Genomic DNA, 17931 nt, shown 5'->3' on the forward strand with positions numbered 1-17931 from the left:
CTTTGCAACCATTTGTAATGGAAAAGCAGCTGGTGATGATTTGGGTCAGCATGTCATCTGCTGGTTCTGGTCCACTGAGTTTTCTGAAGTCCACAGTTAACCAGGAAACTCTAGAGGTCTTCATGCTTCCCTGACCTTTAACACCATAGAAAATCTCTAGGGCGAGGAAGATGAGAGACTCCAGACCCAAGAAGGCCGATGGTTGGAAGGGAGCTATAAAAGAAATCTGGGTTTCCATTACACCTCAACAGAACCACAAGCTGATCTCCTCCATGCCACGCCGCATTGATGCACTAATTTGTGCAAAAACAATCCCGACAAATCACTGAGTGTAAAGATGTGAATACTGACATATATGTTTAAAACAGAAGCTTGTGAAACATCTCAGACACTGAATTTAGCGTTTTCTTAACCTGTAAGCCATAATCACTAAGAATGAAAAGAAAAAAAGCAGAAATATTTTTACTCTTCTGAGATATCTGACAAGAAATTCTGCACTTTTATAAAATATTCTAATTTTTTCAGATGTATTAGTTTTAATGTTGTTGGTATGTTATCAGTTGTGAACAATAAACATCAACAGAAACACTTGAAATAAATAAATAACTGTGTGATGAATCTTTATTGTACACAAGTTTAACTTTTTCAACTGAATAAATGAAATAAATCATTTTAGGATGATGCATTTGTACAGAAGTGGTCACATTAATGTATGAATCTACTGCTTCATGTGGAAGTGGTAGTTGCTAATTTTTAAAAAAATATTTTGTCTGTTTTTGCAAACTTAATATCAGCTTCAAGTGACTCTAGAGCTTGAAAAAGACAGAATATGCCCCAATATGTGAAACTCTAGAGCTGAGAGAGGGTGTACTTTCTTTTCCCACTTGCAAAAACACAAAATCTTTGAGTAATTTTGTTAAAAACTTGAAATAAGACAAAACTAACTTACAAGTAACTTTTCAATTAGATGTAGGAGCTTGTTTTAGCTCTGTAGTTCTTGAATATTGATTTTAAAAACTACTGGTTAGTTCCACATGGAATATTTTTTTACTTATAACATGGAAAAATGTAATAAGTGTAAAAATCTGCCAGTTGAATTAGAACTTTTTCATCAGCATTGAGGAATTATTAAAAACAAGCTCATATATATTGCTGAAAAGTTGCTTGTACATTAGTTTTATCCTATTTTAAGTATAATAAGATGTATGCACTAGAAACTAGACAAAAAAAATACTTGGTAATATTTAGTGTTTTGCAGTGTGTATACAAACACCATCAGGCTTACTTATTAACCAGAAATGATAGAAATTATCTTTTTTTTCCCTGTTGATCTGATTATTTTGACGCAAAACAGTAACCTGGTCATTAATTTCACTTTGTCCGGCTTGGAATTTAATTTCATAATGTCGAGATCATTGGTTCATACACACCAAATAAATAGTTTGCAGTGTGATAACGGTTCAGCAATGGACTAAAAATATAAACTGTTTAACTGCAATCACATGGCAGAGTCAGATAATCAAAAATCGACTTTGTAACGGCGGCAGATCCTCGGTTCTCAATCACCTCCATCACAAAGTGTGATCGTTTTTCCGTTGATGGAAAAAACAAAATAATAACAATAATCATAGAGCAGCATGCTGTTGAAAGTGCACATAGAGATACACACACATAAAAGAACACGTACACGTCATGCACCCAAACACACGCAACACCCACGCGACACAAACACACACAATTTGGCAAAAAATACTCCTCGGTTCTCTGAACTAGTCCTTTCGCAGTCTCCGCTCCTCCCAGTCGGCAACTTTCACTCGCAATTCTTCTGAGTTTCAACAAGAGCGATAGCGAATAGGAGGGATGCAAGATGGCCGCCGCAAAGACGGCAGCCGAGGCCTCAAGAGAAAGCGAAAGACTGTCCTCCCTTCGCTGCACACGTCACCCTTCATCTCTTCTGCAGCTCTCTGCTGAGGAAAGTAAGGCAGGAAGTATTTAATTTTTAGTGTGTAACTGTTTTTGTTTTTCTTCTGAGCTGAGCTGCTGGCAAAAAGGCCCGCCGTGCCGTGCGTTTCCCCCGGTTGGACACTAGAGGGCAGCGAAGACAAACAACGACTCAACGCTACATCTTTAAATGACACACCGGCGTCACACAAACAGAAAAAACGTCCACACTTTTGTTGAAAAGGCTCAACCTCGTCCCTCCGTCGACCTTCGTCAGGCCTCTCCCTCCGTTCGGCTCCTCTTCGGGATCACAAAGCGCCGGTAGCGGCCCCAGCGGTAAAAGAAAAACAGCGGAAATGCACTCGTTGCTGGGTGCCTAGGCCATGTAGATGAAGGTGTTGATGTCCGATTCGTCCCTCTTTATATATTTGTGTTCGATGAGCCACTCGATCTGCTCCTTTATCATCTTCTTCTGAGGCAGAAACATATTTTTCAGGATTTCCACCAGCTCCGTTTGCAGCTGAGCGTTGCTGATGCGCTTCCTCATCTTCATGATTTGGATGATAGCCTCCTGAACACAAAATGCGGATTTTTAATTAAAACCACTTATTTTTTTCCTCATTTTATCCACTTAATAACAACAAATTGACATTTATTTTAACCAGACATACAATAGCCGCGTTTTCATTCACCATATAGCAGCGCAAATTGGAATTACGAAAATAAATTTGCTTACTGGAAACATATCAATTTTGAAAAACTCGAGTTTTTCAATAAAAATGTTTTGGCGCTAGTTTGAGGTGGTTTTTCGGCCATATCGAAATTAGTATATTCCGCAAAGGTGCAATGGAAACACCTTTCTCGCGTCACACTAGTCACATGATCAACAACTGGATGTTAGTACTGGCGGGAAAAACGAAGAAGAGACAGTAGTAGCTGGGGGATGATGGCGCCGCATGTTTTTAATGACCTACTGGGTGAACACGTGAGATTTTTAATTGCGTTTCTTACTGAGTGGAAACGCCGCAATTGCAAAATTGTATTGTCTTTTTTACATTAGTGTAATATTGACAAAGTATTGCGCACATTTCTAATGTAAAAACAGCCAGAGAAACCCCTAAAGAAAATGTAATGCAATAAATGTCCTTTGTAAGTGAAATATAATTAGGAAAGCAAGTGAAAGCAAAGCTGCTAGAGGCAAACATGAGGGCTTGGCACAGAAACTTAAACTGATTCTACATACAATGCAAAAACAGAAACTCTTACATAATTCTTGCTTATTGATTGAAATTATTTACCAAAATTATTTACCAAAAAGAAACTTCTATATATTGCTGAACAGTTACTTGTAAGTTAGTACACTTTGAATAAGACAAAACTAAGCTATCTGTTCTAGAAACGAGACTAAAATACTTGGTTTTTCTAGTGTATAATGTGTTTCACACGGCAAAAACACAAAATCTCACCAAGTATTTTTGTCTAGTTACTAGTGTAAATATCTTATTACACTTAAAATAAGACAAAACTAACTCATAAGTAACATGTCGGAAAGATATATAGGAGCTTGTTATAAGTCAATAATTCCTTAATATTGATCAAAAAATGTAGTTCTAGTGGCAGATTATTTAATTTATGGCATTTTTACAATTTTATAAGTGAAATAATCTGCCAGTGGAATAAGTGCTTTTTTATCAATATTGGAGGATTGACTAAAAACAAGCTCCTGCATCTTGCCAAAACGTTACTTTGTCTTATTTCAAGTGTAATAAGATATTAACACTAGAAACTAGACTAAAATACTTGGTGAAACTGTGATTTTACAGTGCAGTTTCTCCAGTTGCTGTGTGTTGTCATTAGGGTCTTTGAAGTGTAAACACACTCATTTAAATTAGATCTGATGCCACCAACATCCTGGAACTATCAACCATAAAATGAAAGGACTTGTTGACCCGACTCGTTGCTCCGTTGCCATCGAGAAAGCAGCAGCGCAACCCGGCAACATACCTGAGTTCTGAGTATTCTGAGCTGAACGATTCCTTCATTCTCTTCCTCTCTCATTCTCTCCGTTGTGAGCTGCAGCCGACCAATCAAATTGATCTTCCCTCTCTTCTGAACTTTGGAGTTTTTGCTGAGAAAAGACACAAAATACTAAAGAATCCCAAAATATTCAAATGTAATGTGTAAAAAATTGGACCGTCAAGTTTTCCTCTCTGAGTCTTCAGCATTTATACCAAGATAAAGGAAATAATTTATTTTCTGTTGCAGTGACCTACATGAGCGAGAACTCCTGGTTGACGTAGAAGAGCGTGGCATCTGTAAAGTCTTTGGGTGAGCTAACGGACGGGTCATACGACAGGACTTGCTTCTTCAGTTTAGGAAACGCAACCAGAGACTGTAAACACAGAAAACAACAATTTATGTGGTAAAATACCAAGTATATCTGGTGTAGTTTCTGTTGTAAATATCTTATTACACTTGAAATAAGACAAAAGTAACTTACAAGCAACTGTTCAGCAGGAAATAGCAGCTTATTTTAATTCCTTAATATATTGAGGAAAAATTCTAGTTCAACTGGCAGAGTATTACATTTCTAACAAGACATTTCCCCTTGTTCTAAGTGAAATAATCTGCCAGCGGAACTTGATCTGGGTTGCTAGGTTACGGGCTGAGCTTGGCTGGGGTTGCTAGGTAACGGTGTAGTGGAACATTCTACTTTATAGTGAGAAAAAATTTCTTCTCCACTGGCAGATTATTTCACTTATAACATGGAAAAAAATAGTCTTGCAATAAATCTAATAATCTGCCAGTGCAACTAGCAGATTATCTACTTTTTATCCATATTAAGGAATTAAAACAAAAGTTAATTATAAGCAGAGGGTAAGAGTACTCAAAAATTGTACTCCAGTAATAGTAGCAGTACTTCAACATATTTTTTACTCAAGTAAAAATGAAAAAAATATTTGGTAAAAAAGTCTACTCAAGTACTGAGAAGTTGATCAAATTATCAATCATTTAAAAATGATTGATAATCATCAGATACACCAAATTATAAAATTAAGTGGAAATATCGGTATTTTAAAGACAAAAATGCCAATAATTCATGTAAGTAACAAAAAAATAACAAAATCAAGCAAAAGAAAATGTTTCCAAATCAGTTTCTTTCAATAAAAAACGTATGAAACTTTAACAATAACTGCAGGTCTGTGTCTGATGAATGTTTGGTTAAAACATTTTTGTCTTTCATTCAGCAGGTACAAAATCCAGAAATTTTACTCAAGCAAGAGTAGAAATTCTTCATAGTAAAATTAACTAAAAGAAAAAGGTAGTGCAGAAAAAATACTCCTAAAAGTTAATTTTTTCAAAAATGTTACTCATGTAAATGTAATTGAGTAAATGTAACTAGTTACTACCCAACTCTGATTAGAAGGTAACTTTGTTTTATTTCAAGTGTGCTAAGATATTTGCACAAGAAACTAGACCAAAAATACATGGTAAGATTTAGTGTTTTTGCAGTGACAGAAATCTCCACAGGTCAGTTATGAGTCTTATTAAAACAAACTTCATGCAGCTGAAAAGAAAAACAGACGTTTTGTTTTTCATTGTTTTGTTCTGACCCAAAGCGTTCGGCGCAGCTCGGCGTCAGGAAGCTCCGTGGCCAGTTTGAGGTTCTCAAAGCTGATTTTCTCTCTCGGCCTCTGATTCCAGGCAAACAGCACGGCGAGCTGGAAGGTCGTGACCTCAAGGTCGTACTGGCCCACCTCGTTCTTAAAGGTGATCTGAACAAACAATAAAAAGATCTGAAAAAGGTTGAAATGTGGGGGATTAAACTCAGACACATCAGGAGTTCGTTGCACTCACGATGCCGTTGGACATGAGGTGATGCCAGTGGAGTTTCCGACCGCTGTGGTTCCTCTTGTAGAAGTCCTCGACCTCGGGGATCAGGTCCTCCAGCTCCGTCGGCAGCGAGACGAAAACCTTCTCGCTGCTCCGTGACCACGCCCCGGCGTTCAGGATTTTAATGTTCACGCTGTCCGCTGCAGAAACACGGACCCATTTGGGTTTTTCATTATGGTTCAGCTTTGTTTCGTTCTGACTTTGTCCAATTCAGTTAGTTTAATTAGGTGGCAGTATTTCTCTCTTCTTCCACACTGCTGCCTCAACTTTACTTCATATCAAGTTCTGGGAACGATATGACAACTAACAAGTCACATTTATCCTCATACATTAGAGCAAATAATACAAAATTTCTTTCAAATATTTCTAAATTAGCACCACGAAATCAGTGATTTTGACTGGAGGAAAAAAATCACAAAAACAATCACGAAAGTTGAATTGTGTTCATTAGTACTTATCGAATGCAGAGAAAAGCTATTTAACATGGAGGAGCTTCACGGTGTGAAATCTATTGACTCACAATCAATACTGAACCTGATTTGTAAGGATGTACAAACTCTGTGTGAATAACAAGGTTCTGCTGGCAGAGTAAGTAACACGTAGGCTACATGTCCGTCTTAGCTAGCAGATAAAAGCTACATTAGCTTAGCTAATTTTGCTAGTTTAGCAGTAACTATTCCAGTAAATATCACTGATATTTATCTTAGTATCACACAGGTGGGTAGATTATTCACAAACTGTGACCAAGTAATAGCTGTAATGTACTTATATTGTTTATAAGTTATATAGGAACGTGGCTTGTTTATTGTTGTCATAGCAACTGCCCGCCAAGGTGGCTCTCAGTTACAAAGTTCACAGAAGTGAAATGTCACATGAGAACTATGTATTAGGCTTTAGCAGAAATGCCAAAGTCAGAGTTTAATAACTTTTAAACTACAACACAAACAAACTAATTTCAGTTTTATTATCATTTCAAACAGAACTGGCAGCAGAAACTCAGAAAACAGCCACTGAATTTGGGTTTATCGACTTGTTTTGTGTTTTTAGTTCAGTTTGCAGTCGTACCTGGTAGAGCCAGCTTGTTGTGTTTGTGCATCTCCTTGAAGACCTGATTGAGATCCTCTGAAACCTTGATGTCCTGAAACATCCTGGCCAACTTGTTCACATAGTCAGCAGGCATTCCTACTTCCTGCAGAGACATAATCATAAGCTCTTTCCAAACACAGAATTGGTTTGGAATTGAAATTCAAGGATTTCCAGCACCTGCACCAGGACCCTGTAATGATGATTATTTCTGTATTTGTCTGTGAGTGAGACTCACCCTCAGCCACTCCACCATGTTCTCCTCAATCTCGCTGTCGGCTGAAATGTCCAGAATAAGGCGCCTCGTCAGGTGAGCTTTGTGGTACCGCATGAAGACGTCTTTGTTCTGGACGTACTTCAACACCAAGAGCTGCAGGGACGGAGGAGAAATCACGAAACTGGCGGCGGGAAGGAAACAGGCGAACGGGTCAGGAAATCCACTCACCACTTCTTTGAGCTTCAGCTCAATTTCTTCAGAGGTAAGTTTCTTGCTGAGGGGCGTTTTCCTCAGCAACATGTCACAGTAGTTCGCCAGCAGCTCGGGACATTTGGACTCGGGCTGAGTTTTCATTCCCACCCTGATTAAAAACAAACAGTCGAACGTTGACACTAACGTTACGACACGGCGGCGGGTTTTAACGGGTTGTTTCAGACTCACCCCTTCTGCTTCAGAGGCAGCTCCAGCTTGAAGATTGTTGCATCGTTGACGACGGCTTTGTAAGCCTTGGAATGAAAACAACAAAAGGAATTAAAAAATGTAAAGAGAATGTATAAAAAAAAAGAAAAGAAAAGCAAAGTTGTTGGGTTTTGTCATTATTACTTTGACTATTTATTTAGGACAGAAACACAATTTCATTTTTTATTTTAGGTTATTTTTTCCATTTTATTTCTTTACTTATTAAATGTTTTATTTTATTTTATGTTTTTGAAATATTTTATTCATTATCTTATTTATATTAGTTTTTTAATTTTATTTATTAAATATTATCCTGTCATAAACTTTTAATTTATTAATATTATTTACTTAAGATTTTATGTTTTATTTATTTAGTTTTATTTATTTAGTTTTTGTTTTAAATTTCATTCTCTTTTTTATTTATTTATTTGTTAAATATCTAATTATCCTGCCATGAATTCAAATATTTTAAATACTGACAGACATTGAGAGTCTGAGATGAAAGTCTGTTTTTCAGGTGAATTTTCTGGAATGTTTCCTGGAATAGTGGCAGCTGTCATAAATATTTATAACTGGATAACAACAGAAATCAAATAGTTTGTAAAAAGGATCTTATGAAGTTTTCCATGCTGATGTGGAGCAACAGTTGATTTTTTAAAGGCCATCAGTACTAATACATGTCTTCATTGGCATGCCAAAACTACAACTATTATCTATATAGAGAGCTTTAACTGGTAACACCTGGCTGCTACTTTCCATCTTAAGTCCTACAAAAAACAAGAGTGTTCTTTATTTTTGCCCACATACAAAGTCTCTCCCTTTGTGCACTTGAGGTTAGATTAAAACAGCTTAAAAGCCAGGTAAATACCAGCGAGTCCGCTTATTTCTATGAATAACTCTAAGAGCAGAAGGTTGGTTCTGAGGGTGAAACTAAAAACACACCTTATCTCTTGCTGTGAGGAAGCGCGGGTCATCCTGGAAAGCCTCCTTCACCAGTTTACTGAAGCGATTAAACAACGTCAGCAGCTGCTCCACATACTTCTCAGAATCCTGCAACAACATTTAAAAACAATCAGAGTTCGGTAATAACTACTTACATTTACTTAAATAACTTTTTTGGGGAAAAAAATACTTTTAGGAGTATTTTTACTATGCTGTACTTCAAGTAATTTTATTATGAAGTATTTCTACTATTATTTGAGCAAAATTTCTGGATTTTCTTCCCACTGAATGAAAAACAAACAAGTTTTAACCAGAAATTCACCAGACACACACCTGCAGTTTTTGTTAAAGTTTCGTAAGTTATCCACTGAAAGAAACTGATTTGGAAAAAAAATATTTTGCCGGATTTGGTTATTTATATGAATTATTGTGAGTTTGTACTTAAAATACCAAAATCTCCACGTAACTTTATATTTTGGTTCGTCTGATTATGTCATTTTTAAATATTAATTGATTGATAATTTCATCAGTTAGTACTTGAGAAGACCTTTTGCCAAACACATTTCTACACTTAAATGGACACTTTTCACTTTTACTTGAGTAAAAATATGTTGAAGTAGTCCTACTTTTACTTGAGTCCAATTTTTGGTTACTCTACCCGTCACTGAAAACAATGAGCTATTTCATATTACCCATAGATGATATGATCAGAAATGGCAGCTGAAATACTGGAGTCAGTAAACGTACGGTAGTGATCGTCTCAGCGGCAGCGACCATGTCCGCCAGTCCAGCATTAATGATGTGCTCTTCTAGGTCCTTCAGCATGGGCTCAATCCCACTGGGAACCTTGTCCATTAGTGAAAACATGAGGTGCAGCTCTGCTCAGGGAGGGGAAAACAAACAAACAAATCAGAGGAACAAAGCATGACGGAGGAAGATCATAACCAACATTTATTACATTTTCAGCTGTTGGGGTTTGCAAACGAAGCAAACCCTTTGAAAAACCTGTTCCCCTCCTCGCCTGTGGGGGCGCTGCAACAAGAACCAATGAACGGAATGACATAAAAACCTCTGAAGAAAATGAGCGCAACTTTCTACTTTATGAAACGTAATCAGAACCACGTTTTCCTCGCCCTAAGTGTCGGCTACGCTACACGCAGTCTTGTTGCCATAGCAACTGACAACAACAGGATTCAACACCAAAAACACTCAAACATTTCCCACACAAAGAACAAAACATCCAGTCTGTTACAGTTTAATGTTTTCAGTCTTGATATTTATTTTGTGATTATTAATAAGTGATCTCTGAGGTAGATTAGCTAACACTGCTAATAGCTAAGCTAACACAGCGGTGGTTGATTATCTAAACACCTGCTCTACTGATGATCTGTCGGAGTTGGTGTTTAGGTCACCTTTTCATTTTAATTCTTTAACTGAACCAAAACGCACCGAATTCTACATCGTATCTAAATGTTAAAGTTGTCATAGTCAAGCTAGCATCATTGACCTACTTCGCCCTACCTTGCTATTTTATTCTTAATTAAAACTCTTTCCAGACCTTGTTAGCTAGTTGTCATAGTGTTGACATATAGCAGCAAAGTACTGCATCCCTTTTCCTTTTACACATAAGACGCACATTTAAGTTTTAGCGCATTATGTTAACTTAACAGCTAAAACCAATGCTAGTCATCATTAGCGCGGAGCTTTTTGCCCTCCAGCAGGGAAACGGGGGCGGGATCTTTACGTCATGCTGTAAGGGGTCCATAATTCCCTTAGTGAAAAATAATTGTCATAATTTACTTTAAAGATTACGATTTATTAGAAAATAGTGTTCTGGATACTCACTCTCCGTCTCGTTGCGTTTAATCATTCCTGGACATTCGGCTAGAATGGTCTCCTTGAACGAAGTCACCAAAGCGTTAACGCAACACTCCATAAGCTGCAAGGGAAAGAAACAAGACACGTCAACTGGCATCCAACACATATATAAACTTACCTAAACCTAAAAAATACTAACTATGAGGGTGATTATGAATAATATTGGTTGTTTTTGTGTGTTTAATGCATGACTTTCCTTTTCAGGAGATAAATAAAAACATGATTTAAAGGAACTCATGAAAGACACCTACTGCCTGAACAGAATTACATTCACGTCGTGTCTCTAGATATCGAAGCGCTCTCTTCTCCTCCTCTCTGAGTTTTGCATCAGCCTGCAGGGGAATAAAAAGAAACAAACAGGAAGCAGAGAAATAATGTCAAACATGTTGCAACCACAAACTTCTGCTTATTCAGTTAGGATTTTAATGAAGTTTGGAGAAGTGAAAGAAAAGCGTAACGAGCCTTTTGCCACAAGCAGCGTAGAGCTGTGATCTCCAAACTTTCCAGTTTCTGACCCAGAAAATAAAAATGCAAGAAGGGTCGTGACCCTCACTCCTGTCTGATACTAAAGCATTTTGACTGGGCATGTAAAATTGGCTTTTTTGAGCTTCACATCATGTTATAATGTTATCTCATCAAAAACATACACTGAGTGTTACCCTCCCCCACTCAGCTCCTTCAGACTAGCCAACTGCAATTAGCAAACACTTGGTGGAACTGTGCATGTGCTGAGCTTTTAGGAGCTGCATCTCAGAGCAACGCTGGTAAAATGTTGTTAAAGGGAGCCATGTTGTGATAACTTCCTGAAGGCGGAGCTTCAGAAAGAGCAGGAGCTTCTTAAAGACACAGAGGCCCAATTTTCTCTGCATTCTTTCTTAAGACATATTTGATATATTCAGCACTTTTCTAACCACTGAAGTTAACATACTCACTTGAGTGCATTATAAAAATGGAACTATGTGTCTGGAAAAACACATAATACTACCCCTTTAAATTATTACTTCTAAGACGCGTATGCTTTTTTATTGACATGTTTGGTATTTAGGTTGATTTCAGAACCTAATCAAACTTATTTGTGACCCCAACTTTGAAAGATTCAGATGTAGGAGACAGGAAACAAGTGGAAAAAGTTGCCATTCATTGTGGTAGAAATCCGGTCCTTGTTCTACGCTTTGCTTTATACAGAGGGTCTGGATCACTGAGAAATGATCGACTCTGTTGCAGTTTTAAACAACTAGATCTGATTTTACCCAATCGCTAACTTTTGGCCATGGCATATGTAATGCACAGGCTCAACGAAGCTTACCAGAAATTTCCTGTGAAAGCAATAAAATGTCTTGAACATTTATCTTTTTGCTCCGAGTTTAACTTCTCAATATTTGTAAGCATGACCAACAGGGAGAGAATGGTTTTGTTCACTTCCTCTCCTGCTATTGCTAAAACTACAGATAAACTACAATTATAAAACAGCACTTTTTCCGCCCACTTTTGTGACATTTTTCAAAATCTGAGGCGGGGCTTCACTTTTAAAGAGAGCTTCCTTTACCAAGTACTTTTACCAAAAATAGTAGCACAAATTTTGTTCTTGTTCCTAAGAGAATGTTTTTTCTAGATCAATAAAATAGAAAACAACTAAGCCCAAAAAAAGGCAAATACTTTCTGTTTAGAGCTAAAATAATTTAGAGATACATTTTTCTCCAAGTCAGACTACTTTGAGTGTTTTATTAAAATACTGCATGCTAATTACACAAATTATTATTTTTTTTTTTGCATTTATTATTTGTGGTTTTAGACACCAGAAAGAATTGTAAAATGTTACAACTCCATAATTAAAAGACTAACAAGTAGGAAACTTAAAAAAAAAAAAACGTACATATTTCATGTAGTTTTGGACACCGTTTTGCTGCAGGTAGGACGGTGCCTGTGTTCTGTAGAACCTCTCAGTGGAGTCCAGGTAGGCTTTCTCAAAGTTATCCCTGTAGATCTGCAGCTTGTCCTCCGGGTTGGAGCACAGGTTGACTGGAGAGGGAGAGGAAAACACTTCATGGCGGTCGTATTTCCTCCACAACCACAGGAAATAATTGTCCAAAAAAAGCAACATGACAAACGGAAAAAAGCTATAAACAGAAATCTGCAAAAAGAAAACAACTGAGATGCTGCATTGCAAAAAAAAAATCTAAATAAACTTGTCAATATATTTTGAAATCTCTTCTTCTCTGCAAACTCATTTTCTGGTTTGTTGTGTTTCTTCACGCTTCAATCCAATCTGCTTATCGTTACGAGTCGACTTCACGGTCTCTCTTACCGTATGATTCCCGGACGCCGATAACGAGCTGCGAGTCGAAGGCCTCGCCCAGCCTCTCTGCGTGCACCAGCTTCATCGCGCTGTCCTGCAGGCGGCTCTTAATGTTGGAAAATATCGACTCGTTCCACGTGTCCAGCATCAGCTGCAGAGAGTGAAACACGTTGAATCTACACAAAATGTTTCAATTAAGATGCAAAAGAATTTATAAGGCAGCTGATCAATACTGTCTTTCTGATGTGTGAGTTTCTATTTTCTCACCATTTCTTTATGTGCTTCCTTTTTATTACTCCTCACTAAAGGTGGGTAGAGTAGCCAAAAATTGTACTGAAGTAAAAGTAGCACTACTTCAAAGTAAAAGTAAAAAGTATTTGGTAAAAATTCTGTTGAAGTACTGAGTAACTGATCAAATTGTGGATTTCTATAGGCACTGCTTGCTTCTGTGCTGACTTCCTTTCCTGCTGCTTCTCCTTTTTCAGCTTCGTCTTCCTTTCCTGTTTTCCCGTCTCACCTTGCGTACGATGCTGTCCTCCATGTTTGTTTTCTTGTTGCTGCCCTGCTTCCCCATCAGCGTGATCTCTAGCTGACAGAACGGTTTGGGCAGGATGTCGCACTGAGTAAAGAACTTCCTCCACTCCACGATGTACGCCTTCAGCAGCGCCGTGTCGTCTTGGTGGCTCAGCACGCGCTGCCATGGCAACGGATACAGAGGAAAATGTACTTCCTGAAAACTCCAAGGAATTGAGTTTGTATGCGATAACATACAAACTCAATTTGTATGTTGAGTATGTCTTCTTAATACAAGTTGGTTTTAAAAGACCAACTTGTCTTTTAAAGTTGGTTCAAAGGACAAAAGAAAATTTAAACTGGAGATAAAAAAAAAAGATTTGAAACTAAAAAATTTTTTTGTAACTGCAAAACAAGAATGTGAAGCTAAAAAAACCTACTTTTCTGATTCAATGTGTTACCATTTTTTTCAGGTAACATTTCTAAAATAGCAAAACTAAACCAGCTTTAAAATAGTTTTTCCACTTTCTGGAGATTTCTTTTTATACTAACAGTCTGACCGACAGAAAATAAGGTTTAAGCACCAACATGGTGACTGTAAATTGGCTACAAGTGGACAGACAGTAGAAGATCAACTGTAATGAATAAAGAAGCAAAGGTTAAACAATAACCTTCAGAAATCCTGGAGAGCTGTAGATCAGAACCACGTAAAAAGTTACAGAAACGTCTGCCTCAAATGGAAACCTGACATTAGTTACCTAAATAATATAAGAGTGAAAGAGAATTACACTGAAACAAAAACAAACACTGGAGATAAATAAGAAGCTTCTTACGGTTTGTGCTTGTTTGATGAAGTCGAGGATGTCTTCTTTGAGGGCTTGGTGGATTTTAGCAGGACCTTTATCGTCCCATAAACAGACAGCATGGACGTCACTGAAACGGAAAAAACAAAAACAAAACATGTCCAGCCTGTTCATATGTGAGGAAAACAATGATCTTCAAGCAGAAAATAGTATATTTTAGACAGTTAAGCAACTAAAAGTTTTCCATCTGAGGTCATGATATAGATCAGGTTCTTAAATTATTTAGTTCTTTTATTTAACCTGAAATGTATAACAGAGTATTAGGGCCAAACAAAAAACAAACAAACATATATTTTACAAGAAAAAGTCACACAAGATTTAAATCAAAATATTACTATAATAACGTAATATTTTTACAATAAAGTTTTATGACAAAAAGTCACAATACTATAAGAATAGTCGTAATATCACCAGAATAAAGTTGTACGATAAAAGTCTTAATAAAATGAGAGTAAAGATGAAATAATACAAGAAAAAAAGTAAAAAAATAAGTCATAATATCACCAGAATAATTCCTGCAACAAAGCAGTTTCAGCAAAAAATAATAATATTATGAAAATAAAGTTGGAATAACAAAAATAATTCTGAATGATGCAAGAATAAAGTCATACGACAAAAAGTCATAATATCACCAGAATAAAGTTGTATGAAAAAGTTGTATGTTTACTGAATGAAGTAGTAATTTTAGGATAAGTCCTAAATAAAATGAATAAAAAATGTAAATAAGGAATGTTGAGCCTCCTGTGAAGTTATTGTATCACTTTTACAAATAATAAATACTAAATCTTTCAACACATCAGCACCAAATTATCAGCAGCAGGACTTGAAACGACTAAGTATTTAAATAAAACATCACAGACTATATTAAGCTTTACATAAAAGTAATACTAACAGTAAAGAAGTCACAATATACAGTTTTTAATGTGTTGTATTAATATGCAAATGGCCCAACAAATTGAAAATAACAGAACTACAAAGCTTGTGTGTTAACAAGAGGTCTCACTTTGACATAAACTGTAGGTCTGTACCTTGTAATGGACAGAGTATCCCTACAGATAATTTTACACAAACTGGAAGCTGATCAACTTTAGTCACAGTTTCATTTTACCAAAAGCAGGACGTGAATAAATAAAGTAGTGGCCTTTAACCTTTGACATCTTTAGTATCATATGAAGGAAACTATGTAGAAAATAATAACCAGCGATGGTACAGGACCCTCCGCTTTCGTCCACTCCGCATTAAAACTAAAGCAGTTGTTTCTACAGAAGCAGCAGCTCCAACGCGGAGGATCAAAGAGAGTCTCTTACGAGAATAAGTCGAACCACTGTTGCTTGGTGACAGCCTCTTGTCTTAGCAGCTTGAGAACGATGGGCCGCATCAGGTCCCACTTGTCCTCAAACTGCAGGGACCCCTTGTTCTGCCAGAAAGACATGTGGGAAGGGTGGAGGAAAATCTAATATTACAGCACAGAAATGAGAAAATACAGGCTGGGAGTGAGACAAACGGTATAACAAAGAGACGCACCGATCAGGGTCGATACCGATTACCGATGCCAAACCTGTCGGCAGTTTTAGTTTCTGTTTCTTAAATCACATAATAAAGAAGAAAAATGCAATGCAGGTTCTCTGATAGAAACAGCACTGTTGTTACTAGAGCTGAAACGATTGGTTAATCGTGATTAATCGGTTATTTAAATAATCATCAACTAATTTAGTAACCGATTAATTTCTAAATGGAGGAGGTAGACTCAAAAAAAGAAATTTGTTGAAAATATTCAGAGAATTAATTAACCCAAAACTTTACAAAATAGATGTACAGTTTATATTTATATTTAACTCCTCAAGTGCAAACGTTTCGACCTGCTAGCTAGTCTTGCTATTTAGCTGGCTAGAATTTGTTCATCATAACCTCAGCTTTTGTGTTTGCTTCATTAATATGTCACACGGTAATGAACATGGTGATGACTGACACCAGACATCTAGCAGAGTTTTACAAGCAATCAAAATTAGTATTTTGTATAAAGTATTGCCGTTTTTGTTATAGTTTTTTTTTTATATGTTAATTCACCTCAAGACGTGTAATAATGGCTATAATCTGGTTTGGATGTATGTGGCATTTTTGTGAACCATATAAAGAGCTAGTAATCTCTTCATTGTGGTTTGATAGACTATGGGCCCCAAAACAACATCTTGCTTAGGGCCCCCAGAGGGCTAGGACCGGCCCTGCTACGGATTATCAGGCATGTTTAGACACTAATATCCTGTTAAATGTATTATCTAGGTCAGTAGATTTACACTGGAGCCAACATGAAGCTACCTAGCAGGTTAGCGGATATTTGGGGGATTAAAGCCTAACTAACCTTATTTGGGATCTGCGTGTCTCTCTGCAGACTAAACTTTTGGCTGAGGTGAATATTATTTTTGAAAGGCCTCCCAGGAACAGACGCTAGGTTTAGCAACCTTATTGAGAGGTTAGCTAGTTAAAATAAAGTCCAAACAGAAGCAGTCTGAAGCGGTTCTGCTGTGGGCGTGTGGGGGAGTTCGTGGCGTGGAGGTCCGGTTTCCTTCAGAACCGTGTTTCTAGCGTTTTCTCCCTCCAGTGTTTCGGCTGGAACCTGCTTCTTCTGGTCCATCTCTCGGACTGACCCACGCAGGGATCCGTGACTAGCTAACGGTTTACACTTCTGTGTTCGGTTCCGAATCTCAGGAAGAAGGCTGGATTCGGGGGGCCGGAGGGGAATGAAGAGATTAAAAGAGGTCGACATGATCGGGGAAACGAACCCCGGCATAACACCGGACTTCAACAACGGCAGCGGCCACTTCAGGCGCACCTTTCTGGGTTTTTATCACATAAATGCTAACATCAGCGGAGATGCGTGGAGGCTGAAGCACCGAGAACATTTATCAGCAGTTAACCTAAAAAGACGTAACAGCAACGAACCTAAATGTGCACAGAAACAGTGAATGTAATTCAGCTGCTTCTTACCTTTAACAAATTAGGCGTCGCCATGTTTCTCCAACTTATCACCTCGCAGATTCTCGCGAGACAGGTATCAGGATTAGGTAATGGTAACCCAGCTCACCGAAATAAACTCTCCTGCTTCTAAAAACAGACCTGGTCGTTTATTTAATAGTTATTGTCTTTTCAATATGGAACATTTCTGATTACAGCTAAAAATGCATTTTAATTCTATTTAACTAAAGTTAAAACGTCTGAAAGCAACACTCCTCAAGATTTTTTATTTTTTTTTTTTACTGTTGAATAGAATAAAATAGAAACAGCCTTTATTGTAATCAGATGTTGTCAGATGTAAAAGTTCACAAAAAATCTTAGTGTTTAAAACAATATGTAAAAAACAAGATTAACAATAACATTATTGACACACTGTACACGTACAATGCTTTAACATAAAGAAAATACTGTCTAGTTTGTAGAAATAGGAATGTGCAACTGAGTGAAGTTAGTTTTTATTTAAATGTACATAAAGTGCATGTGTATTGTACATTAAAAAAAGACAGACTGTTTAAAATACAGAATATGAGTGCAGAAAAATAGATGAAAAACAACAGAAAGGTAGTTTAAAAATAAGTAGATTGTGCAAATTATTTTAGTTTTAATTTAATTTAATTAATTGATAAACTAAGAACAATTTGAATATAACAAATAAGCTGAGATTGAAAGCTTTCTGGCTCTTAAATCTTAAAATAATACATTTATCTTGAAGCTGAATAGGGACCTTTATACCTAACCCAGCCAGTCTAAGATAGTATTTTGATTTAATAAACAAATAAACTGTCATGAATGTTGTTTAAGTCGGAAATTTTTGTCCTTTCTTCAGGACAAAT

The 17931-nt window shown here is 37.0% G+C and overlaps 1 protein-coding gene across 3 annotated transcripts; it reads right to left on the reverse strand.

The window, feature by feature from the left end:
- Window positions 1-1152: 1152 nt before the first annotated feature.
- LOC116737651 (cullin-5) lies at window positions 1153-17163 on the reverse strand. Of its 3 annotated transcripts, none has more exons than XM_032590970.1 (19): window positions 17072-17163; window positions 15394-15503; window positions 14057-14156; window positions 13228-13440; window positions 12720-12861; window positions 12288-12433; window positions 10666-10746; window positions 10382-10475; window positions 9284-9414; window positions 8537-8644; window positions 7577-7641; window positions 7364-7496; window positions 7157-7288; window positions 6901-7024; window positions 5800-5975; window positions 5556-5717; window positions 4215-4333; window positions 3946-4069; window positions 1153-2512 (listed from the first exon to the last, which is right to left on the reverse strand). In XM_032590970.1, exons 1-19 carry the CDS (start codon window positions 17093-17095, stop codon window positions 2318-2320), a joined length of 2379 nt encoding a protein of 792 aa, XP_032446861.1. In that variant the 5' UTR covers window positions 17096-17163; the 3' UTR covers window positions 1153-2317. The 3 variants fall into 3 exon arrangements, with proteins under 3 accessions (XP_032446861.1, XP_032446862.1, XP_032446860.1); XM_032590971.1 differs by having other exon boundaries at window positions 2318-2512; window positions 13228-13404; XM_032590969.1 differs by having other exon boundaries at window positions 2318-2512; window positions 13228-13404; window positions 15394-15539; window positions 17072-17095.
- Window positions 17164-17931: the final 768 nt, after the last annotated feature.

Source organism: Xiphophorus hellerii, chromosome 18, assembly GCF_003331165.1.
Source record: "Xiphophorus hellerii strain 12219 chromosome 18, Xiphophorus_hellerii-4.1, whole genome shotgun sequence".
Taxonomy (NCBI): Eukaryota; Metazoa; Chordata; class Actinopteri; order Cyprinodontiformes; family Poeciliidae; genus Xiphophorus; species Xiphophorus hellerii.

Bases quoted from the DNA above. Each gene is read 5' to 3' on its own strand.
- LOC116737651 (XM_032590970.1), bottom strand. From the start codon at position 17,095: ATGGCGACGCCTAATTTGTTAAAG. The intron at 8,645-9,283 runs GTACGTTTACTG...ATGTTGTTGCAG, and splicing joins CCGCTGAGACGATCACTACC to GATTCTGAGAAGTATGTGGA. The intron at 7,497-7,576 runs GTGAGTCTGAAA...GTTTTTAATCAG, and splicing joins CTGCCTCTGAAGCAGAAGGG to GGTGGGAATGAAAACTCAGC.